This window comes from Salvelinus alpinus, chromosome 7 (assembly GCF_045679555.1).
Source record: "Salvelinus alpinus chromosome 7, SLU_Salpinus.1, whole genome shotgun sequence".
Taxonomy (NCBI): domain Eukaryota; kingdom Metazoa; phylum Chordata; class Actinopteri; order Salmoniformes; family Salmonidae; genus Salvelinus; species Salvelinus alpinus.
In genome coordinates this window covers 28,122,851-28,147,991 of record NC_092092.1, presented here as the reverse complement: position 1 = coordinate 28,147,991, position 25,141 = coordinate 28,122,851, and the positions used below count along the sequence as shown (strand labels likewise).

The 25,141-nt window shown below is 43.8% G+C and overlaps 1 protein-coding gene across 1 annotated transcript in view; it reads right to left on the bottom strand.

The window, feature by feature from the left end:
- Positions 1 to 481: 481 nt before the first annotated feature.
- Positions 482 to 25,141, bottom strand: part of ubald1a (UBA-like domain containing 1a) — a 36,698-nt gene continuing 12,038 nt past the window's right edge. The window contains exon 3 of the mRNA XM_071408651.1: positions 482 to 2,481. Within this exon, the coding sequence (XP_071264752.1) occupies positions 2,143 to 2,481 (339 nt within the window). The 3' untranslated portion in view covers positions 482 to 2,142. The remainder of the gene's footprint in view (positions 2,482 to 25,141) is intronic.

The following is a 25,141-nucleotide window of genomic DNA, read 5'->3' as shown; positions in this document are numbered from 1 at the left end:
CCTCTAACGTTGTTTTAGAGAATTTGGCAGTACGTCCAACTGAACTAAATACCGCAGACCATGTGTAACCATGCCAGCCCAGGACCTCCACATCCGGCTTCTTCACCTGTGGGATCGTCTGAGACCAGCCACCTGAACAGCTGATGAAACAGGAGTATTTCTGTCTGTAATAAATCCCTCTTTGTGGGGAAAAACTAATTCTGATTGGCTGGCATATGCCCTCCCAGGCCTACCCATGGCTGCGCCACTGCCCAGTCATGTGAAATCCATAGATTAGGGCCTAATGAATTTATTTCAATTGACTGATTTTCTTATATGAACTGTAACTCAGTAAAATCTTGAAATTGTTGCATTTATATTTTTGTTCAGTAAATATCAATCTCTCTCTACCCCTCTCGTCTCTAAATCTCCATCTCTCTTTCACCCACCAGCTAACGGCTAGAGTAAATTCAGTCACAACTAAAGAGACATACATCATACCTTGAAGGTCAACATACAATATTTATTTAGGAACACAAAAAATGATAAGTTAATTATCAGGTAGTCCACAAATATTGTGGAAATTGTATATCAATACAGTCATACAGGGGGAAACCATCCCGAGACGCCCGGATTCAAACAAAATGGTGGATAAGGGATGAACAGAAACATTATTTTAGTCAATTTAAAGATGGTTTACTCATAATCATTATTATATTGTCCAAAGAAGTTATTCCTAGTTTATTTTTCTTCCTAAAAAAAGAAAAAGATATTTCTAGCTAGGTTTTATTTTATATACTTTATTCAATTTAAATAACCCAATGACAACAGAACTGAATGCATGTGAATATTGCCTTGAATCAATGCCTTTCATAGCCTGCTATAGGCAGGACCACAGTACACGGGATGACCAGTTGTATAATGCTGCAATAGAAATGATATACCAGAGGGAATGGAAAAAAACATATAGGCCGTCATTGTGAATAAGAATGTGGTCTTAACTGACGTGCCTAGTAAAATACTGGTTCAAATGTAGTATCCCCTGTCCCCACAGACAGAAACACATCTCGGTTTCATGTATATTTGCTACAAAAGACAGTATACATTATGAGCACATCATGCAAAGTGGCAAGTTCTACTTTACAAATAGTATAGTAGTCTGTTTTTTCTGTAGATATTTTTTCCCCCTCACCGATCAGCTCTTCCCAAACACAACCTAAACAAATCCCGCCCACTCGCAAATCCTCCCACCAAGGAAAAAAAACATATTAAACTATAATATATCAAACCATGATTTTTATATAATACCCAAATCTGCAGAAACCTTGCAGTGGACAGTTCTATCTTCCAGACTAGGTTAATAGCAAAGCATCACCCCTCGTTGGAAAGAAAAGCTATAGCAGTGCACAATATCACCGTCAACATGAGCAAATACCAGAGCTGAAAAATCACAATTGGTTTAAAAAAAATGTCCTGCGTTGTCAAACAGTTGAGAATCCCTGATAGGCTGAAAGAAGTCAGGTGACGACTAGGTGAGGTAAGAAGAGTCCCACCTTATGATGGGTAATGAAAACTAGGTCGCTGTTTCTTCTGCTCTGCTGTGCGTGTGTGTGTGAGAGATGGTTACACACAAACACGTTCATGATGAGTAGAGTATAAACACTGCACTGCCAGATCCTCTCTCTCCATGCAGTACACACACTCTTTATAACATGTTCCCAGTAGAGAAAAACACAGATGAAAAGAAGAGAAGAAAAGAAAGAGCAGAAACAGTTGCTGCCTTTTAAGTCCTTGTCTCAGAAAACATCAGAAGTATAATCCTTGGACTTGAAGATTTTTTGTTCCATACATTTCTCTTATCTATGCATTTACTGAGAGAATATTTTTTTCTAAACAAAGATTTCAGTTGCTCTCTTTCTTATTACTAAGTGTGTGCGCTTCTTAAAAAACAAAAAAAAACATTTGATTTCTTATTTGCATTGTTTCCACTTCTTGAATTGTCCACGTTTAGTACTTGCTTGGTTTTTCTTGGTTTGTGTAGCTGTCTCTATCTCCACCCTACCATCCTCAATTGGAAAGAGACACACCTTCACTTTCCTCTCCTCATCACTCATCCCCCTCCCCTCCCCTCCCCTCCCTCCAGGGCCGTCTAGTCCTGGCCCCTCATCTCTCGGCCTCCATGGCCACACTCGCCTTCTGTTCGGTGGCTGGGTGTTGGTGTTGGTGGGGGTTAACGGTGACCCCAGTGGGCCAGACAGTGGGGTTAGAGGGGGGCTGCGAAGGGGGCTGCCCCTGAGTCCAGAGTCCCTGACCCTGTGGGCCGCTCATGGGCATGGGGAGTGGGGGCACGCCCCAGCAACCGTGTGGAGGAGGGGGAGAGGTGGCCATGGAGGCCATGGGGCTGTTGCTGTTGAAGCTCTCCGAGGCCTTGAGTCGGGAGAACATGGTGAGGGCATCAGGGAAGTTGGGCGGGGTGGCCGGTGTGTTGGCTGGGGTGCACATCTGGAGGAGAGAGATGGAGAGAGATGTTAGGGGGAGAGAAGACATATGGAGGAGCACATCCATATACATCACACAATGTGATATAACTATCATTATCACACTTATCACTATACGTTTCACACTATCACTGCCGTGCATCCAGTTTGTTTCACACCATCACTACATCCAGGATGAGGATGCCTGTATATCTAAGCCTGTATAAGGTCAGTCCAAAACAGAGAGGGGAATGTAGGGGGATCCCGTCCTCTCTCTCCCTGAGGATCCTGATGACATTCCTCCTCTCTGTTCCTCCTCTTTGTTCTGTTCCTAACAACGTTTTTTTGTGTTGTTTTTTTGTACACATTACAAATATCAGGCAAAAATATGAATTCTACATATTATCAGCAATCAACAACTTACATCACTAAATCAAACATGTCTAACACAAAACAAAACACACAGGTAAAAACAACAGACTTTAAATACATGATCTCATAATGATTCAAGAAGATGTCATTATTTTTGTTATGAAGTAGAGATGATGATTCAATTAAATCAAATATTTGTCATTTTGGTATAGAATTCTGGAATTTTTGATTGTGTATTTGTGTATTGATTATGTATTTGGCAACTAGAATAAATAAAAAAAATCACAATAATTTCAATGGTCTTGTCATCATCGCAATAGTAGCATAGTATAACCTTCATGTCAAAAACATGTGTAGTTTTATAAAAGCTAAATATGTATTCTGCAAGGTTTTCCCAGAAATCTATCACAGACTTACACTCATACAGTAGAACCTAGTGTGTCAGATTTTCACCTTCTTTTTTGCAGAAAACACATATCAACATCAACAAATTTGGACAACATGGAATTACATGGATACAAAATCTTAAAAGAGCACTTCCTTAAGTTTGTTTGGTATACAGTATTTGTAAGGTATTTGTTTTACCTCCTAGGCATAAATTGGTTCTTTGAATGGAAACGTGTCTTATGTATTTGTTACAAGATTTCTCAAGTAAGCCCACGCCTTCCAGGCTGAGTTCTGGATAAGCTCTGTGATCATCATCAAAGCTAATATTGTTTTTCATTAGTGCAGTTAGACCACTGGGAATGGCTTTGATCACATAAATATACTCTCTGAAAGGTTTTGGAAACTCATTCAGTGTTATATGTCCCTATTAACAAGGTGACCCTCCATGACCTCACATCATGTTAGCAGATCACCTGATTGTCACGGTCCCGTCTCTGGTAGTAGCTCCTTCAGTGACGACGATGGTGGTATGGGTGAAGACAACAATGTCAGAAAGAACTCCCCCATATACAGTACAACCCCCTATCCAGCCAAAAACAACATGGAGCAGCCAACCAGCACCTCCTTGCAGGTCAGAAGCCAGGTCAGGTAGACTTAAACACTTTTTCAGAACACACTCCTCAAAGTGTTGAGGCAAAAACAAAAATGATCTCACTCCAAGAGGCCTGGTTGGTCCAGGGCCAGTTTCCTTTACTCCACATAGATAGGCCTATTATTATAGACCTACTGTTTATAGCTGACCACAACAACAAGCTGTTACACAGGCAGCCCCATAGACCTACTGTCTACTTCTGAAGGAGGGCTCAAAACTGGGGTGCCAGTGAAATATTTTTTGTTGGTAAAGTTTGTTTTTGGTTCACTTTTTTAAATTTTTTTATGATGATGCAGATTTATTCAAACAGCAATGGGTACGCAACAATGGGCATGCAAACCAGGTTTTTAAAAAGTTTAGTCCGAAGTCTTGGTTAAATCTCTGCGACGCTCAATTCAGTCATCATGCGCTGTTTGAATGAACATTTCGAAATGCTTTCTCAAAAAAACTTCCCAATTACAGTACATTTTGATGGCAAGGTAGGCCTGCTTACCTGGCAGAATGATATCATGATGATTTGTATCAATCGCGGGGCATTTGTTTTGCTAACTCTGCCATCACACATTGTACAGTACGAAACACCGCTAGCTAAACACAAGGTCTCTAGCTAAGCGCACAATTGAATTAAAGGGCAACAACACACTCCACATTTTTTTTGTAATGTTTCCCGACCTTAAAAGTGGTCTCCTTAAGCATTGTTTGGATTTAGAACATCCAGATTTTGTAGTGTTTCTATAAAAAAAGTGTGATTTTGAGACCGAATACCTCGTAAACCTAGAAAAATGTTACTACAAAAACTGAATTTATGAAAAGATCAAACACATTTTAAGGGCTCTACAACTGTAGAGTGTCTGTTTAAAAACGCTAACAATAACACCCTTTTTGAGATTGTGCAATCAATGTAATTATGATATTGTCAAGTTAAAATGTAATTATTTGTGTATGGAGGGTAAGTCATTATAGGCTACTTGCTCAGCACTTGCTCAGATAACATTTAAATTATGCACGCATCATCCGCTTTCCCGGGCAAGTATTATTTTAATTTGGTCCAGTAGCTTTCTGATGGCCCTGGGTGCCACTGCCAAATGTAAGGGCATGCTAATTTAAAAGATGGATAGTCATTATTAGCCTGCTTCTGTATGGAATGCAGGTACATTATGAGACAGTTATTATTGCCAAGTAGCGGTGAAAAATTGGTGCGACCAAATCATGTGCTGGTGCTATCAACTGAAAAAGTTAGTCTAAAGACCTGGAACTACAACAAGCCATTATTACACAGCCTTTAACTCCCAACAGCAGGTAAACAAGGTCCAAAGAACAAAACTAGTGTAAGAAAAGCCCAGCGCGTGATGAATGCTCATTTTGAGAATGTGTCATGTATGCATCCAGATTTAGCCCCGATGAGCGGCATGTTATGAAGGGTGAGCATGTCTCTGTTGCCCTCTAACAGGAAGTGCTGTGTCATGTCTACGGTCTATTTCCTGTCCTATGTGTAAAGAGACACCCTGCAGCGAGTGGTAACTTCCTGTCCTTCATGGTTACCCCCTCTACTTCCTCCCTATTTACTCTACTCAGATATCTAACACAGCCACCGTTAAACGGACCACCCCAGATTGTTTTACTGCTGAGCTCACATATGCCCTTCTCACTCACTCACATACACTCACCGACGTCCTACACACACACACACACACACATTCTAGAGCTGGGACGATGAAACGAAAAATGTACGACACCGGCCATACCGATTACTTTTGCTGATATTTTTTATTACAATAAGTAGCCGATAATAAAGAAATGTGAAGTTTGAAATTAAACAAGTTTGCTAACATGGATGATTGTTAATAGGACAATTGATTGCTACAACCATCAAATTACTAGAAAAAACTGTGATGCACATTAATGTTATAAACTTATCATTCTATTTATCGTTATCGCATCAATTCAGACAATTTATCGCAATATGGATTTTTGTCCATATTGCCCAGCTCTAACGCACGCACACAACAGGACAGACAGTGATTATGTATTGCTCCATTGGGAAAATGATCTGTTCTCAGTGTAGACAGCACACTGTAGAGGTCTAGTCTCTGTGCCCTCAACCTAGCAGTCATTGTCTAGGTGCTGCTGTTGTTTATCCAAAGAAAAACGAAGCAGGCCTAGCCTAGATGTTTTCGGTGCAGTCCCAAACAATGTCAATATAGCCTAAAATGAAGCACATGCTCAGAGAAACTATATGTACAGTTTATTCCCACATATCAGCGGTAGCCAGGCAGCACACACAGGCTAGGGCTGTGCAGACTGCAGCATTAGCGCCTGCTGTAAAACCATAGTAGCTTGATTAGGCTGGCAGCAGATTAAAACTAGGAGGTGTTTGTCTGTGAAGGACACAGTCAGGTAATACTTCAAAGGCTGCTGGGACAGTGCGTGCGGGCAAAGAATCAAATCCGATTGGCTGAGGCGACTGGTGGCATGTGCATTTAAAATGAGAAAAGCACATACATTCATACATGCGTATTTGGGGAAGGGAAAGGCATACCTAATCAGCTACATAACAATGCATTCAATAGAAATGTGTCTTCCACATTTAACCCAACCCCTCAGAAGGCAGTTCTTTCGGTAAGGGGAATCAGGGGGACATGGATGTTACCTAAACTAAGAGAAATGCATGTTACCAGCATTCATTATTTAGAGAACTGGTGAATATTTGTTCTAGGAGTGTGTTCTAAACACGGCAAACACTGAGGCGTTGCCTTGGGGACGGTCCGTTGCTATGAGGAAGACAGACCTGGTGGTGATGGATAGGACTAGAGCAAGCTTAGACACATCTGTCATTAACTTTCTACAGATCTGTTTACTGAGTGCAGTTTACTGTGGACTCCAATCTGAAGTTTCACTCTGCACCACTCTAGACATGCCTGCCTGTCTGTCTGTCCAACCGGCCCTCCACTTTGGTGAAGCTTAAGCCTCAGTCGCTCACTCCTCACTGCTCTCTCTGTCCTTCTCCTTGCAAGACTGATGAGCAGTCATTTCCAGTCTGACCGACGACATTCCTGAGTAAAACCATGTTTACAGGGAGCAATTTGTATTGAATTTGTAAGGAGAAGCAGATATTCCTCCCTATAACTATCCAGCCTGCATTCACAGACTGGAGGGGTTCAAACGTTACCCCTCTGCCTTGAAACATCACATGAATGCTGTAGCCCTGCATATGATTCAAACACATGTTACAAAGGTCTCTGTCTCTCCTTCCGGTAGCTGTTTCACGTCACCACCTGCAGACAGATCCATTAGAGTTTAACTAAATAACCACAAAGCTCTGGGTAGAAGTTGCCCTTAGGCACAGACCTAGGATCAGCTTACCCTCCCCGAATCCTAATACTAATCATTAGGGGGAAAACATCAAACTGACCATAGATCAGTGTCTAGGAGTAACTTCACCTTTCACCATCATTATCTTTCCCTCCACCCACATTCCCGCTATTTTTTTATTTTTTTATTTAACCTTTATTTAACTTTAACAGGTAAATAAAGGTTAAATAAAACATTTTTTAAAATAAACCCTAACCCGGACGACGCTGGGCCAATTGTGCGCCACCCTACGGGACTCCCAATCACCGCCAGTTGTGACCCAGCCTGGAATCAAATCAAATCAAAATGTATTTGTCACATGCACCGAATGCCTTACAGTGAACTGCTTACTTACAAGCCCTTAACCAACAATGTAGTTTTAAGAAAAATAACATGTTAAAACCTCTCTACGGTACGTGAGACGTTAGCGTCCCACCTCTTCAACAGCCAGTGAAAGTGCAGGGCGCCAAATTCAAAACAACAGAAATCCCATAATTAAAACTCCTCAACATACATGTATTTTACACAATTTTAAAAATACACTTGTTGTAAATCCAGCCACAGTGTCCGATTTCAAAAAAGCTTTACGACGAAAGCAAACCAAACGATTATGTTAGGTGAGTGCCTATTCACAGAATAACACAGCCATTTTTCCAGCCAAAGAGAGGATTCACAAAAAACAGAAATATAGATAAAATGAATCACTAACCTTTGATGATCTTCATCAGATGACACTCATAGGACTTCATGTTACACAATACATGTATGTTTTGTTCGGTAAAGTTCATATTTATATCAAAAAATCTGAGTTTACCGTGGCGCCTTACGTTCAGAAGTCACAAAACGTCCTTTGATTTTGCAGAGAGCCACATGAATTTACAGGAATACTCATAATAAACGTTGCTAAAAGATACAACAGTTATGCATGGAATTTTAGACGCACTTCTCCTTAATGCAACCGCCTTGTCAGATTTCAAAAAAGCTTTACGGAAAAAGCAAACCATGCAATAATCTGAGTCGGCGCTCAGAGCCCAATCAAGACACAAATATAGCCGCCATATTATGCAGTCAACAGAAGTCAGAAGTAACAATATAAACATTCACTTACATTTGATGATCTTCATCAGAATGCACTCCCAGGAATCCCAGTTCCACAATAAATGTTTGTTTTGTTCGATAATGTCCATCATTTATGTCCAAATTCCTCCTTGTTGTTCTAGCGTTCAGTACACTTTCCAAACTCACGATGCGCGGGCAGGTCCAGCGGAAAGTACGAACGAAAAGTTAAAAAAGTTATATTACAGTCCATAAAAACATGACAAACGAACTATTGAATCAATATTTAGGATGTTTTTAACATAATTCTTCAATAATGTTCCAACCGGAGTAATCCTGTGTCTTCAGAATTGCGATGGAACGGAACTCGCTCTCACGTGAACGCGCATGGTCAGAGCATGTTCAGGTCATGGCAGACCTGACTCAATCCTCTCTCCTTCGGCCCCACTAAACAGTAGAGGCATCAGACAAGGTTCTAACGACTGTTGACATCTAGTGGAAGCCTTAGGAAGTGCAACATTACCAATATCCCACTGTATCTTCAATAGGAGCTGAGTTGAAAATCGACCAACCTCAGATTTCTCACGTCCTGGTTGGATTTTTTCTCAGGGTTTTGCCTGCCTGATGAGTTCTGTTATACTCACAGACATCATTCAAACAGTTTTAGAAACTTCAGAGTGTTTGCTATTCAAATCTACTAATAATATGCATATTCTAGCTTTTATGGCTTTGTAGCAGGCCGTTTACTCTGGGCATGCTTTTTATCCGGACGTGAAAATACTGCCCCCTACCCCAAAAGTTTTTAAGTAAAAAATAAAAGTAACAAATAATTAAAGAGCAGCAGTTAAATAACAATAGCGAGGCTATATACAGGGGGTACCGGTACAAAGTCAATGTGCAGTGGCACCGGTTAGTCAAGGTAATTGAAGTAATATGTACATCCATGTAGGTAGAGTTAAAGTGACTTTGTTGTCCTAAAGCCATTTTGCCAACTTTGGAAGTATGCTTAGGGTCATTGTCCATTTGGAAGACCCATTTGCAACCAAGCTTTAACTTCCTGACTGATGTCTTGAGATGTTGCTTCAATATATCCACATAATGTTCCTTCCTTCCTCCCGATGATGCCATCTATGTTGTAAAGTGCACCAGTCCCTCCTGCAGCAAAGCACCCCCATAACATGATGCTGCCACCCCCGTGCTTCACGGTTGGGATGGTGTCCTTCAGCTTGCAAGCCGCCCCCTTTTTCCTCCAAACGATGGTCATTATGGCCAAACAGTTCTATTTTTGTTTCATCAGACCAGAGGAAAAAAGTACGATCTTTGTCCCAATGTGCAGTTGCAAACCATAGTCTGGCTTTTTTATGGCGGTTTCGGAGCAGTGGCTTCATCCTTGCTGAGCGGTCTTTCAGGTTATGTCGATATAGGACTCGTTTTACTGTGGATATAGATACTTTTGTACCTGTTTCCTCCAGCATCTTCACAAGGTCCTTTGCTGTTGTTCTGGGATTGATTTGCACTTTTCACACCAAAGTACGTTCATCTCTAGGAGACAGAACGCGCCTCCTTCCTGAGCGGTATGACGGCTGCGTGGTCCCATGGTGTTTATACTTGCGTACTATTGTTTGTACAGTTGAACGTGGTATCTTCAGGTGTTTGGAAATTGCTCCCAAGGATGAACCAGACTTGTGGAGGTCTACAATTATTTTTCTGAGGTCTTGGCTGATTTCTTTTGATTTTCCCATGATGTCAAGCAAAGAGGCACTGAGTTTGAAGGTAGGCCTTGAAATACATCCACAGGTACACCTCCAATTGACTCAAATTATGTCAATTAGCCTATCAGAAGCTTCTAAAGCCATGACATAATTTTCTGGAATTTTCCAAGCTATTTAAAGGCACAGTCAATTTAGTGTATGTAAACTTCTGACCCACTGGAATTGTGATACAGTGAATTATAAGTGAAATAATCTGTCTGTAAACAATTGTTGGAAAAATTACTTGAGTCATGCATAAAGTAGATGTCCTATCCGACTTGCCAAAACTATAGTTTGTTAACAAGATATTTGTGGAGTGGTTGAAAAACGAGTTTTAATGATTCCAACCTAAGTGTATGTAAACTTCCGACTTCAACTGTATTTACGTACGGTCACAGTGGGGACGACGTCATCGATACACTTATCGACGAAGCCATCGACTGATGTGGTGTACTCCTCAATGCCAACGGAAGAATCCCGGAACATATTCCAATCTGTGCTAGCAAAACAGTCCTGTAGCTTAGCATCTGCTTCATCTGACCACTTTTTTATTGACCGAGTCACTGGTGCTTCCTGCTTTAGTTTTTGCTTTTAAGCCGGAATTAGGAGGATAGAATTATAGTCAGATTTGGCAAATGGAGGGTGAGGGAGAGCTTTGTCGAACCAGGGTCCGTAGTGACGCCTCTAGCACTGAGATGCAGTGCCTTAGACCGCTGCGCCACTCGGGAGCAATGCCGTGTTCACATGCTAGTTGGAACTAGGAAACTCTGACATTTCAAACTTGCTAACTGGTTGTACTTTTACACATGCCACTTTCAATTGGTTGAAGTTTTACACTTGCAACTTTCAATCAGTCATCAATTAGGGAATTTCAGAGTTTCGTAGTTCCGATTAGTACTGTAACACGGCATGAATCCCTGTCCAATGACGTCCCTCGCTCAATAAACAATTAAACAAATATTCAAACATTTTGCGAGAGCCTTGCAATAAGCGGTGGAATGTGCAGCAGCATAATGGAGAATGGTGCAGGATTGTTTTCAAATTCCATTCTGTCCAATAAAGAGTTCTGTTCCAAAGTCATTGCACTGTGATGTGACTAGAGGTCGACCGATTATGATTTTTCAACGCCGATACCGATTATTGGAGGACCAAAAAATCCGTTGCCGATTAATCGGACGATTTTTATATATATATATATTTGTAATAATCACAATTACAACAATACTAAATGAACAATGAACACTTTTATTTGAAACTTAATATAATACATCAATAAAATCAATTTAGTCTCAAATAAATAATGAAACATGTTCAATTTGGTTTAAATAATGCAAAAACAAAGTGTTGGCGCAGAAAGTAAAAGGGAAATATGTGCCATGTAAGAAAGCTAACGTTTAAGTTCCTTACTCAGAACATGAGAACATATGAAAGCTGGTGGTTCCTTTTAACATGAGTCTTCAATATTCCCAGGTAAGAAGTTTTAGGTTGTAGATACTTCCGGCGCCGAAAAGAGATGGCCGCCTCGCTTCGCGTTCCTTGGAAAATATGCAGTATTTTGTTTTTTTATGTGTTATTTCTTACATCGGTACCCCAGGTAATCTTAGGTTTCATTACATACAGTCGGGAGGAACTACTGAATATACGATTAACGTCAACTCATCATCGTTCCTACCAGGAATATGACTTTCCCGAAACGGATCCAGTGTTTTGCCATCCACCCAATACAATGGATCTGATCCCAGCCGGCGACCCTGTGCGACGCCGAAAAAGGGGCAAACGAGGCGGTCTCGTGGTCAGGCTTCGGAGACGGGCACATCGCGCTCCACTCCCTAGCATACTACTCGCCAATGTCCAGTCTCTTGACAATAAGGTTGATGAAATCCGAGCACGGGTAGCATTCCAGAGAGACATCAGGGATTGCAACGTGCTCTGCTTCACGGAAACATGGCTAACTCAAGGGACGCTAACGGAGTCGGTGCAGCCAGCTGGTTTCTTCATGCATCGCGCCGACAGAAACAAACATCTTTCCGGTAAGAAGAGGGGCGGGGGGGTATGCCTTATGATTAACGAGAAGTGGTGTGATCATCATAACAACACACAGGAACTCAAGTCATTCTGTTCACCTGATCTAGAACTCCTCACAATCAAATGTCGACCGCATTATCTACCAAGGGAATTCTCTTCAATCATAATCACAGCCGTATATATTCCCCCCCAAGCAGACACATCGATGGCCCTGAACGAACTTTATCTGACTCTTTGTAAACTGGAAACCACACACCCTGAGGCTGCATTCATCGTAGCTGGGGATTTTAACAAGGCTAATCTAAAAACAAAACTCCCTAAATTCTATCAGCATATCGATTGTGCTACCAGGGCTGGGAAAACCCTAGATCATTGTTATACTAATTTCCGCGACGCATATAAGGCCCTCCCCCGCCCCCCTTTCGGAAAAGCTGACCACGACTCCATTTTGTTGATTCCAGCCTACAAACAGAAACTCAAACAACAAGCTCCCGCGCTCAGGTCTGTTCAACGCTGGTCCGACCAATCTGAATCCACGCTTCAAGACTGCTTCGATCACGCGGATTGGAATATGTTCCGCATCGCGTCCAACAACAATATTGACGAATATGCTGATTCGGTGAGCGAGTTCATTAGGAAGTGCATTGACGATGTCGTACCCACAGCAACGATTAAAACATTCCCAAACCAGAAACCGTGGATTGACGGCAGCATTCGCGTGAAACTGAAAGCGCGAACCATGACCGAATACAAACAGTGTAGCTATTCTCTCCGCAAGGCAATCAAACAGGCTAAGTCCCAGTACAGAGACAAAATCGAGTCGCAATTCAACAGCTCAGACACAAGAGGTATGTGGCAGGGTCTACAGTCAATCACGGATTACAAAAAGAAAACCAGCCCCGTCGCGGACCAGGATGTCTTGCTCCCAGACAGGCTAAACAACTTTTTTGCCCGCTTTGAGGACAATACAGTGCCACTGACACGGCCCCCTACCAAAACCTGCGGGCTCTCCTTCACTGCAGCCGAGGTGAGTAAAACATTTAAACGTGTTAACCCTCGCAAGGCTGCAGGCCCAGACGGCATTCCCAGCCGCGTCCTCAGAGCATGCGCAGACCAGCTGGCTGGTGTGTTTACGGACATATTCAATCAATCCTTATCCCAGTCTGCTGTTCCCACATGCTTCAAGAGGGCCACCATTGTTCCTGTTCCCAAGAAAGCTAAGGTAACTGAGCTAAACGACTACCGCCCCGTAGCACTCACTTCCGTCATCATGAAGTGCTTTGAGAGACTAGTCAAGGACCATATCACCTCCACCCTACCGGACACCCTAGACCCACTCCAATTTGCTTACCGACCCAATAGGTCCACAGACGACGCAATCGCAACCACACTGCACACTGCCCTAACCCATCTGGACAAGAGGAATACCCATGTGAGAATGCTGTTCATCGATTACAGCTCAGCATTTAACACCATAGTACCCTCCAAACTCGTCATCAAGCTCGAGACCCTGGGTCTCGACCCCGCCCTGTGCAACTGGGTCCTGGACTTCCTGACGGGCCGCCCCCAGGTGGTGAGGGTAGGTAACAACATCTCCACCCCGCTGATCCTCAACACTGGGGCCCCACAAGGGTGCATTCTGAGCCCTCTCCTGTACTCCCTGTTCACCCACGACTGCGTGGCCATGCACGCCTCCAACTCAATCATCAAGTTTGCGGATGACACTACAGTGGTAGGCTTGATTACCAACAACGACGAGACGGCCTACAGGGAGGAGGTGAGGGCCCTCGGAGTGTGGTGTCAGGAAAATAACCTCACACTCAACGTCAACAAAACAAAGGAGATGATTGTGGACTTCAGGAAACAGCAGAGGGAGCACCCCCCTATCCACATCGACGGGTCAGTAGTGGAGAAGGTGGAAAGTTTTAAGTTCCTCGGTGTACACATCACGGACAAACTGAATTGGTCCACCCACACAGACAGCGTTGTGAAGAAGGCGCAGCAGCGCCTCTTCAACCTCAGGAGGCTGAAGAAATTCGGCTTGTCACCAAAAGCACTCACAAACTTCTACAGATGCACAATCGAGAGCATCCTGTCGGGCTGTATCACCGCCTGGTACGGCAACTGCTCCGCCCACAACCGTAAGGCTCTCCAGAGGGTAGTGAGGTCTGCAGAACGCATCACCAGGGGCAAACTACCTGCCCTCCAGGACACCTACACCACCCGATGTCACAGGAAGGCCATAAAGATCATCAAGGACAACAACCACCCAAGCCACTGCCTGTTCACCCCGCTATCATCCAGAAGGCGAGGTCAGTACAGGTGCATCAAAGCAGGGACCGAGAGACTGAAAAACAGCTTCTATCTCAAGGCCATCAGACTGTTAAACAGCCACCACTAACATTTAGCGGCCGCTGCCAACATACTGACTCAACTCCAGCCACTTTAAAAATGGGAATTGATGGAAATTATGTAAAAATGTACCACTAGCCACTTTAAACAATGCCACTTAATATAATGTTTACATACCCTACATTACCCATCTCATATGTATATACTGTACTCTATATCATCTACTGCATCTTGCCATCTTTATGTAATACATGTACCACTAGCCACTTTAAACTATGCCACTTTATGTTTACATACCCTACAGTACTCATCTCATATGTATATACCGTACTCTATACCATCTACTGCATCTGCCATGCCGTTCTGTACCACCACTCATTCATATATCTTTATGTACATATTCTTTATCCCTTTACACTTGTGTGTGTGTGTAAGGTAGTAGTTGTGGAATTGTTAGGTTAGATTACTTGTTGGTTATTACTGCATTGTCGGAACTAGAAGCACAAGCATTTCGCTACACTCGCATTAACATCTGCTAACCATGTGTATGTGACTAATAAAATTTGATTTGATTTGATTTGATTTGATTTGATTTAAAGGACTATTTCTCTCTATACCATTTGTATTTCATATACCTTTGACTATTGGAACTTCTAATAGGTACTTTAGTATTGCCAGCCTAATCTCGGGAGTTGATAGGCTTGAAGTCATAAACAGCGCAATGCTTGAAGCACAGCGAAAAGCTGCTGGCAAATGCACGAAAGTGCTGTTTGAATGAATGCTTTCGAGCCTGCTGCTGCCTACCACCGCTCAGTCAGACTGCTCTATCAGACTGCTCTATCAAATCATAGACTTAATTATAATATAATAACACACAGAAATACGAGCCTTAGGTCATTACTATGGTCAAATCCGGGAAACTATCATTTCGAAAACAAAACGTTTATTCTTTCAGTGAAATACGGAACCGTTCCGTATTTTATCTAACGGGTGGCATCCATAAGTCTAAATATTGCTGTTACATTGCACAACCTTCAATGTTATGTCATAATTACATAAAACTCTGGCAAATTAGTTCGCAATGAGCCAGGCGGCCCAAACTGTTGCATATACCCTGCAAGAGAAGTGACACAATTTCCCTAGTTTAATATTGCCTACTAACATTAATTTATTTGCAGGTTTAAAAATATATACTTCTGTGTATTGATTTTAAGAAAGGCATTGATGTTTATGGTTAGGTACATTCGTGCAACGATTGTGCTTTTTTCGCAAATGCGCTTTTGTTAAATCATCCCCCGTTTGGCGAAGTTGGCTGTCTTTGTTAGGAAGAAATGGTCTTCACACAGTTCGCAACGAGTCAGGCGGCCCAAACTGCTGCATATACCCTGACTCTGTTGCACAGAACACAAGAGAAGTGACACAATTTCCCTAGTTAAAAGAAATTCATATTAGCAGGCAATATTAACTAAATATGCAGGTTTAAAAATATATACTTGTGTATTGATTTTAAGAAAGGCGTTGATGTTTATGGTTAGGTACACATCGGTGCAACAACAGTGCTTTTTTCGCGAATGCGCTTGTTAAATCCCCCGTTTGGCAAAGTAGGCTGTGATTCAATGATAAATTAACAGGCACCGCATTGATTATATGCAACGCAGGACAAGCTAGATAAACTAGTAATATCATCAACTGTGTGTTTTTTATAAGATACATTTAATGCTAGCTAGCACCTTACCTTGGCTCCTTGCTGCACTCGCATAACAGGTAGTCAGCCTGCTACGCAGTCTCCTCGTGGAGTGCAATGTAATCGGCCAAGATCGGTGTCCAAAAATGCCGATTACCGATTGTTATGAAAACTTGAAATCGGCCCTAATTAATTGGCCATTCCGATTAATCGGTCGACCTCTAGTTGTTTCAGAGACATTGACTGAAGCAGGATGGTCTGTTTGAGTGGGTGATGCATCTTCTGAACAGAGTAGCTTCTGCTCCTTGTCTCCTCTCCTTCATCAGCACTGCTTTCACCTGTCCAGTCCTTTCAGGTCAGTGCAATTACAGGAAAGGAGATAATTATATGGTAGGTAATGGAATAATTGATGAGTCTCTGTGTACCACCGTAAAATGTCAGACAACCTGATAAGACATGATGATGCACAGACTGGCAACGGTGTCTGAATGGTCGGAACGAGAGAGAGAGACATGAGATAGAGAACGGTATAGAGATAAAGAGAGGGGGAGAGGAGGGAGGAGAGTACTGTATCTGTTCAATGTTTAAAGTAGGAGTGCTCAGTTCTACTATGCAGCACATTTGCAGTGTTCTTTGTTCACACACTGCAGCTCTCACTGTGCTCTGACAATCATACTGCTTATGATCATATGCAGGAGTGGATCGGTCTTCTGCTGCCCCCACCTCTCCTCCCTATGTGATGGCTGAATGATCGCTGGACTCAACATGGCTGTTGATTAACCTTCCTAGTAACACCCCAAGCGGGGTGTATTTCTTATTTCAAGTGTGCATGACAATGGGCACCATACTCTGGGCAAAACAAGAGACAGCAGATCAACAATGGGTGATGAATATACAGTAGTCATATCTAGAAACAGGAGAGCACATTACTTGTGAAAACGACAATACCAGACACTATGAAAACTAGGGATGTAACAAATGGCAGATTTTTCTTAATGTTTAAAACTTCTTACGGATCATTGGGACGCTAGCGTCTCACCTCGACAACATCCGGTGAAATTGCAGAGCGCGAAATTCAAAATGACAAAAATCGTAATATTAAACATTCATGAAAATACAAGTGTCATACATCATTTAAAAGCTTAACTTCTTGTTAATCCAGCCGCTTTGTCAGATTTCAAAAAGGTTTTACGGCGAAAGCACACCATGCGATTATCTGAGTACAGCGCCCCGCACACAAAAGCATTACATACATCTTCCAACCAAGCAGAGGCGTCACGAAAGTCAGAAATAGCGATAAAATAAATCACTTACCTTTTGAAGATCTTCATCTGGATGCAATCACAAGGGTCCCAGCTACATAACAAATGGTCCTTCTTTGTATCCCAAAAAAGTCAGTTTCATTGGCGCGCTTGACTCAGGAATCCACCGGTTTGTTCAAAATGCATACAAATGAATCCCGAAGTTACCAATAAACTTCTTCCAAACATATCAACCAACGTTCCTAATCAATCCTCAGGTACCCTAATATGTAAATAAACGATACAATTTAAGACGGAGAATACCGGAGACCATTACCGGAGATAAATAACGAAGTACGCGCCCTCACCGGAACGCGCAACAAACACTACAGCCAAAATGGGAGCCACTTACTAAAACTACAAATTTTAGCTAATTTTTCAAAAAACATAGGCAGGTCAGCCACCAGGCAGAGAGAGTCAGCACCTACGCCTATCTATTGGTAATCAAAAGCTGTATCTCTCAATGGAATGCTGCATCTCACAATTTCTTGGCTTGCAATGTCTCGCAACTTCAGTAAAGCTGGGCCTATCATCAATGAAAAAGCTGGGATATTCTACATGAAACAAACCAACGACCGAAAACACACTCGCATTATTAGTGAAGTTAAAGAGAACGGCAAGCCAGTGCAAGATGGAGAGAGGGGGCAGACTGTGCGCATACAGTGCATTTGGATTATAAGTATTCAGACATTTTGTTACGTTAAAAAAACTGATATCACATTTACATAAGTATTCATACCTTTTACTCTGAACTTTGTTGATGCACATTTGGCAGCAATTACAGTCTCGAGTCTTCTTGGGTAAGATGCTACAAGCTTGGCACACCTGTATTTGGGGAGTTTCTCCCATTCTTCTCTGCAGATCCTCTCAAGCTCTGTCAGGTTGGATGGGGAGCATCACTGCACAGCTATTTTCAGGTCTCTCCAGAGATGTTCGATCGGGTTCTAGCTGGGCTCTGGCTGGGCCACTCAAAGACATTCAGAGACTTGTCCCAAAGCTACTCCTGCGTTGTCTTGGCTGTGTGCTTAGGGTTGTCCTGTTGGAAGGTGAACCTGAGCGCTCTGGAGCAGGTTTTCATCAAGGATCTCTCTGTACTTTGCTCCGTTCATCTTTCCCTCGATCCTGACTAGCCTCCCAGTCCCTGCCGCTGAAAAACATCCCCACAGCATGATGCTGGCACCACCATGCTTCACCGTAGGGATGGTGCCAGGTTTCCTCCAGACGTGAAGCTTGGCATTCAGGCCAAAGAGTTCCATCTTGGTTTCATCAGACCAGAGAATCTTGTTTCTCATGGTTTGAGAGTCCTTTAGGTGCATTTTGGCAAACTCCAAGCGGGCTGTTATGTGCCTTTTACTGAGGAGTGGCTTCCGTCTTTCCACTCTACCATAAAGGCTTGATTGGTGGAGTGCTGCAGAGATGGTTGTCCTTCTGGAAGGTTCTCCCATCTCCACAGAGGAACTCTGGAGCTCTGTCAGAGTGATCACCGGGTTCTTAGTCACCTTCCTGACCAAGGCCCTTCTCCCCCGATTGCTCAGTTAGGCCGGGTGGCCAGCTCTAGGAAGAGTCTTGGTGGTTCCAAACTTATTCCACTTAAGAATGATGGAGGCCACTGTGTTCTTGGGAACCTTTTTTAGTACCCTTCCCCAGATCCTCGACACAATCCTGTCTCGGAGCTCTACGGACAATTCTTTCGACCTCATGGCTTGGTTTTTGCTCTGACATACACTGTCAACTGTGGGACCTTATACAGGCAGGTGTGTGCCTTTCCAAATCATGTCCAATCAATTGAATTTACCACAGGTGGACTTCAAGGTTCAATGTTTCTGCCCTAGCCTACACAGCTGATTCAAATAATCAACTAATCATCAAGCTTTGATCATATGAATCAGCTGTGTAGTATTAGGGCAAAAAACTAAACGTGCACAACTTGGGGTCCCGAGGACCGAGTTTGGGAAACGCTGGTTTAAACGTTCACACCCCTAATGGGAACCTGATTCAATGTGAGAAATGGCCTATAGATTCATTGCTAGTTAGCCTAAATCCCCTGGTAAGTCTGTCAGTCAGTCAGGCATGTAGAACTGATATTCAGCGACACAGTCTGGGAATTTCCATCATCCTTCACAGACACTGTCACCAATGAACACTCACAGTTACAGGTTGGGAAAAGTAGTGTGTGTGTGTGTGTGTGTGTGTGTGTGTGTGTGTGTGTGTGTGTGTGTGTGTGTGTGTGTGTGTGTGTGTGTGTGTGTGTGTGTGTGTGTGTGTGTGTGTGTGTAACCAAAGCGAACACCACTTCTCATGAACACATCTGCTTCTCGCACTCCCCCACGTGTCCTCACTCGCTGTGTCGCCTGAGCCAGCCAGCCAGCGTGTGTGTGCCTGTGTGTGTGTGTGTAGGTGTGGTTAGCCAGGCCCAGTGTTCTCGGAAGCGGTGCTCTTGGAAACACGCAGGGTAGCACGCTGGAACATGCTGAGCTCAGGCCAAGGCTCTTCTGATGTGGCTGACTGCCTGGCACTGTGACACACACACAGAAAGGCACAAGGAAATACTATACACACTGCGTGGCCTGAATCACAAGATGGCGCCGTGTGTGTGTAGGTAATAACGTTTCTCGCATTATTACCTACAGTCCTAAATAACCTTTGGATATCAGATCGCCGGTCACTCACCAGCAACTCACCAGACTTTCCTGAATTGGATCCTATGTTCTTAGCCCCCCCCCCGAGGCATTTCCACTCATCCCTGGGGCTACGGAATGGGCTTTTAGTCCAACTCAGGAGGCGTGCATACCATCCACTGCTTCCGAAATTATTACTTGTGAATGCTCAGTCCCTGGACAATAAAGTAGACGAGCTCAGGGCGAGGATCTCCTTCCAGAGAGACGTCAGGAACTGTAACATACTCTGTTTCACGGAATCATTGCTCTCTCTGCATATATTGTCCCCGTTCATACAGCCAGCGAGGTTCTCTGTACATCGCACGGACAGGAAGAAACTCACCGGGGGAAAAGAAAGGTGGAGGTGTATGTTTTATGATTAACTACTCATGGTGTGATTGTGGTAACGTACAGGAACTCAAGTCCTTTTGTTCTCCAATGTGAGTAAGACATTTAAGCGTGTTAACCCTCGCAAGGCTGCAGGCCCAGACGGTATCCCGAGTCGCATCTTCAGAACATGTGCAGACCAGCTGGCTGGAGTGTTCACAGACATTTTCAATCTCCCCATATCCCAGTCTGTTGTCCCCACTTGCTTCAAGATGTCCACTACTGTTCCTGTATCCAAGAAAGCGAAGGTAACTGAAATAAATGACTATGGCCCTGTAGCACTCACTTCTGTCATCATGAAGTGCTTTGAGGCTAGTTAAGGATCATATCACCTACACCTTAGACCCACTACAATTTACATACCACAACAACAGATTCACAGATGATGCAATCGCTATCGCACTGCAAACTGCTCTATCTCATCTGGACAAGAGGAATACCTATGTAAGAATGCTGTTCATCGACTACAGCTCAGCCTTCAACACCATAGCGCTATCCAAGCTCATCACTAAGCTCAAGGTGGTAAAGGTAGGCAACAACACCTCCACTACGCTGGTCCTCAACAAGGGTGTGTGCTCAGCCCCCTCCTGTAATCCCTGTTCACCCATGACTGCGTGGCCACGCACATCTCCATCATCATGTTTGCAGACAACACAACAGTGGTAGGCCTGATTACCAATAACGACGAGACAGCCTAGAGGGAGGAGGTGAGGGCCCTGGCGGAGTGGTGCCAGGAAAACAACCTCTCCCTCAAAGTCAACAAAATGAAGAAGCTGATTGTCGACTTTAGGAGACAGCAGAGGGAGCACGCACCCATCCACATTGATAGGGCAGCTGTGGAGAGGGTGAAAAGCTTCCAAGTTCCTGGGCGTGCACATCACTGACAACCTGAAATGGTCCATCCACACAGACAGTGTGTTGAAGAAGGAGCAACAGCGCCTCTTTAACCTAAGGAGGTTGAAGAAATTTGTCTTGGCCCCTAAGACCTTAAACTTCAACAGATGCACCATTGAGAGCATCCTGCCGGGCTGAATCCCTGCCTGGTACGGCACGTGCACCGTCCGCAACCGCAGGGGTCTCCAGAGGGTGGTGCAGTCAGCCCACTAGCCCTCTAGGACATCTACAGCACTGTGTCACAGGAAGGCCAAGAAGATCAAAGACCTCAGCCACCCGAGCCATGGGCTGTTCTCCATCTAGAAGGTGGAGACATTAGAGGTGCATCAAAACTTGGACAGAGAAAACAGCTTCTATCTCCAGACCATCAGACTGTTAAATAGTCACCACTGGCCGGCCTCCGCCCAGTACCTTGCCCTGAGCTTTAGTCACTGTTACTAGCTGGCTACCAGCCGGTACTCTACCCTACACCTTAGAGACTGCTGCCCTATGTACATTGTTATTGAACACTGGTCACTTTAATAATATTTGCATACCGTTTTACCCACTACATATGTATATACTGTATTCTAGTCAAGGCTCATCCTATATAACTAATGCTGTACACCTTTTCTATTCATATACTGTCCATAATGTCTATACACACCATAATATACATATACACTGAGTGTACAAATCATTAGGAACACCTTCCCAATATTGAGTTGCACCCCCTTTTGCCCTCAGAACAGCCTCAATTTGTTGGGGCATGAGACTACAAAGTGTCAAAAGTGTTCCACAGGGATGCTGGCCCATGTTGACTCCAATACTTCCCAGTGGTTGTGTCAAGTTGGCTGGCTGTCCGTTGGGTGGCGGACCATTCTTGATACACACGGGAAACTGTTGAGCATGGGGGGATGGGGGGGGGGGGTTGCATGTATAGTAAGGTATTACTGTACTGTTGGAGCTAGGAACACCCGCAATAACATCTGAAAAATATGTGTACACAACCAACAACATTTTATTTCATTTAAACAGGTGTAGGCCTAGGATTCGGAACTATGAGCAAGAACACACACACAGATACACACAGTCATACACTCACACAAACCTGGGGCACACTGCACATTCTCAATACGGGAAAAATACATTGGATTTCAGTTAATTCCAATGAAAAAGTGTAACTTGTTTCACCAGCCAGACAGACTGCCATAGACACAAAGCTGATCTGTGTTATCAACTGAAAAGAATGATCTCTCTTCTCCAAATAATTCATCATCATTACCCTGTTATTACCCTATTCTACCCTGCTGGAAAACGAAGTACTCCCACTTTCTCTTCCCCCTTTTCTCCTTTCCTTATTTCTTCCCACTGTTGCTACCTCACTTCTCTCCTCTATTTTCTCTCCCTTGTTCCCTCCTGCCCTGGTGATAAACTGACCATGGTCCAGGGCCAGGCAGACAGAAAGGGATAGGACAATTTCTCTCCCTGCAGCCATTGCGACAGTACAGTCAGCCATGTTGTGATGATTTATGACTGTGCTTGTGCATCTCTTACCATCTGACACACAACCAGTTATAGCGTAATGGAGACTTCAAAATACAGTTATGTGTGTGTGCTCTTGTTCGTCTATCCTCGTGGGGACCTAAAATCCCCCAAAGTTCCCACTACTGGGTTTCCGTTGGGAAAATGTGGCGCAAGACATTTGACCGGCAGCATTTTAATTTACCGGACATTTTTGAAATTTACCGGACCCATATGCATTGGGTGCATAACCTGATTAGGGTGTCCACCCACGGTGCTCAGAATGACACAAATCACATTTAGATGATGGTCATTCAAATGAACAGAACATGCAATGTGCGGTCCTTCTTACCTAATTCTGATGCACACTGATGTTAAAATAACTGCCCACATTTACTTTTCTTCAGCCAACAAGATGAGTAACTAACAGCAAAATCACTAGCCTATGACAATCTACTATCCAACATAGTAGAAATGTTTACCTAATCTGTTGGTCAGCTTGCCAAGAAAGAAATGGCCTATTCCAAACCAGACTCTGGGACAGTTGGGGGACGATAGATCCCAAATTCACACAACCAGTAGGCCTAGGTTACATATAAGAAAAACGTTTATAAGCAATGAGTCTGATGCAACAGATCAGAATGTTTAGCTTAAAATGTTGATAAACTATTATTTCTTCACATTATAAAGCGCAGCAATACACACAAGGCAGTAGGCAACTCGCGACTGTTTGTTCCATAATGCAATTAGCGGGAAAACACTGTTGTCAAAAGCACATGCGAGCGGTTTCATGTGACAGACATGAAAATATCCATTGGAAATATAGAAAACGCTAGCATGGGCTGCTTATATGACTAGGATTGTGCCTTTGGCTACTGGACAATGAAAGTTGATATAAAATAATTGCCTCCACAGATAGGCTAAGCTCCTTTGAAGCAAGGTAAGACATGCCTCATAATATGTAGTAAAACGTTCCGGTTTCAAATAATTAGGTATATGTTTTCAAAATGCATACTGCCTCCAACTCATTGCAAAGTGGTGTGTGACGAGCTGATGAAGGCTGCCTTCCGTTGCCTATGCATTTACTGTTTGAGATGCTGCAGAAGCAGCTCTCGCGCTGTCTGACAGATTCTGCGCTCAAAGGCTCTGCATCTGTATGCTGTACGTGTGTGATAAATAAGATACATAACGAATATACTGTGCACACGCTGTAACGGTTTTGACTTGAGGTTATTGTTTATAGGGGTGCCAGGTAGGTTGTGCCTACCAGAGAAAATATTGGTTTCTCGTTTTGGTTTGGGAGGGAATGAGTCCCATCTGGTCCGTCAAGTCTACACCAATACAAAGGACTCGTGTAAAATTCAGGATGGACATACTGTCGCGACTTCCGCCGAAGTCGGCTCCTCTCCTTGTTCGGGCGGCGTTTGGCGATCGACGTCACCGGCTTTCTAGCCATTGCCGCTCCATTTTTCATATTCCCATTTGTTTTGTCTTGTTCCATACACACCTGGTTTTCATTCCCTATCACACTGAATGTATTTAGTCCTCTGTTCCCCTCCATGTCTTTGTGTGAAATTGTTTTGATGTTATGTGGGTATTGTTACGCGCCAGACTTTTGTTTATGTTCCGTGTTTTGGGCACGTTGTATGTACTTATGTGCTTTTGTTTGGATCGGAATAAAAATTGCGCCTGTTAACTACACTCTGCTATCCTGCACCTGACTTCGCCTCCAGTACACACCCATAACAGAATTTCACACCTACCATGGAGTTAGCAGGAGCAGGTACCCCGGTTAGAGGAGTCGAGGAGCGCGTCCAGGAACACTCGGCAATGTTACATCATCTTGGGGCCATGATGGATTGCGTTGTCCAGACCATGGACCGCTGGGAGAGACAGGAAGTCTCTCTAGTGCCTCAACCAGCGCAACCGGGGTTACCTCGACCCGTCCCGGCCGGATCCAGTCCCAGTGGGATGCGTCTCTCCCTTCCCAGGGAGTATGATGGGACGGCAGCACAGTGCCAGGGGTTCCTGTTACAACTGGACCTATACCTGGCCACTGTGCACCCAGCTCCCTCGGGAAGGGAGAGAGTGTCCGCCTTTGTCCCATGCCTCTCGGGGAGAGCTCTGGAGTGGGCAAACGCCGTGTGGGGAGAAGGAGACGCGGACCACTTCGAGGAGTTCACCCCGGGGAACGACTCTTCCATTTGAGGCAGGGGACGAAGAGCGCCCAGGAGTTTGCCCTGGAATTCCGGACCTTGGCCGCCGGAGCAGGCTGGAACGACATGGCCCTCATCGAACACTATCGATAACCTG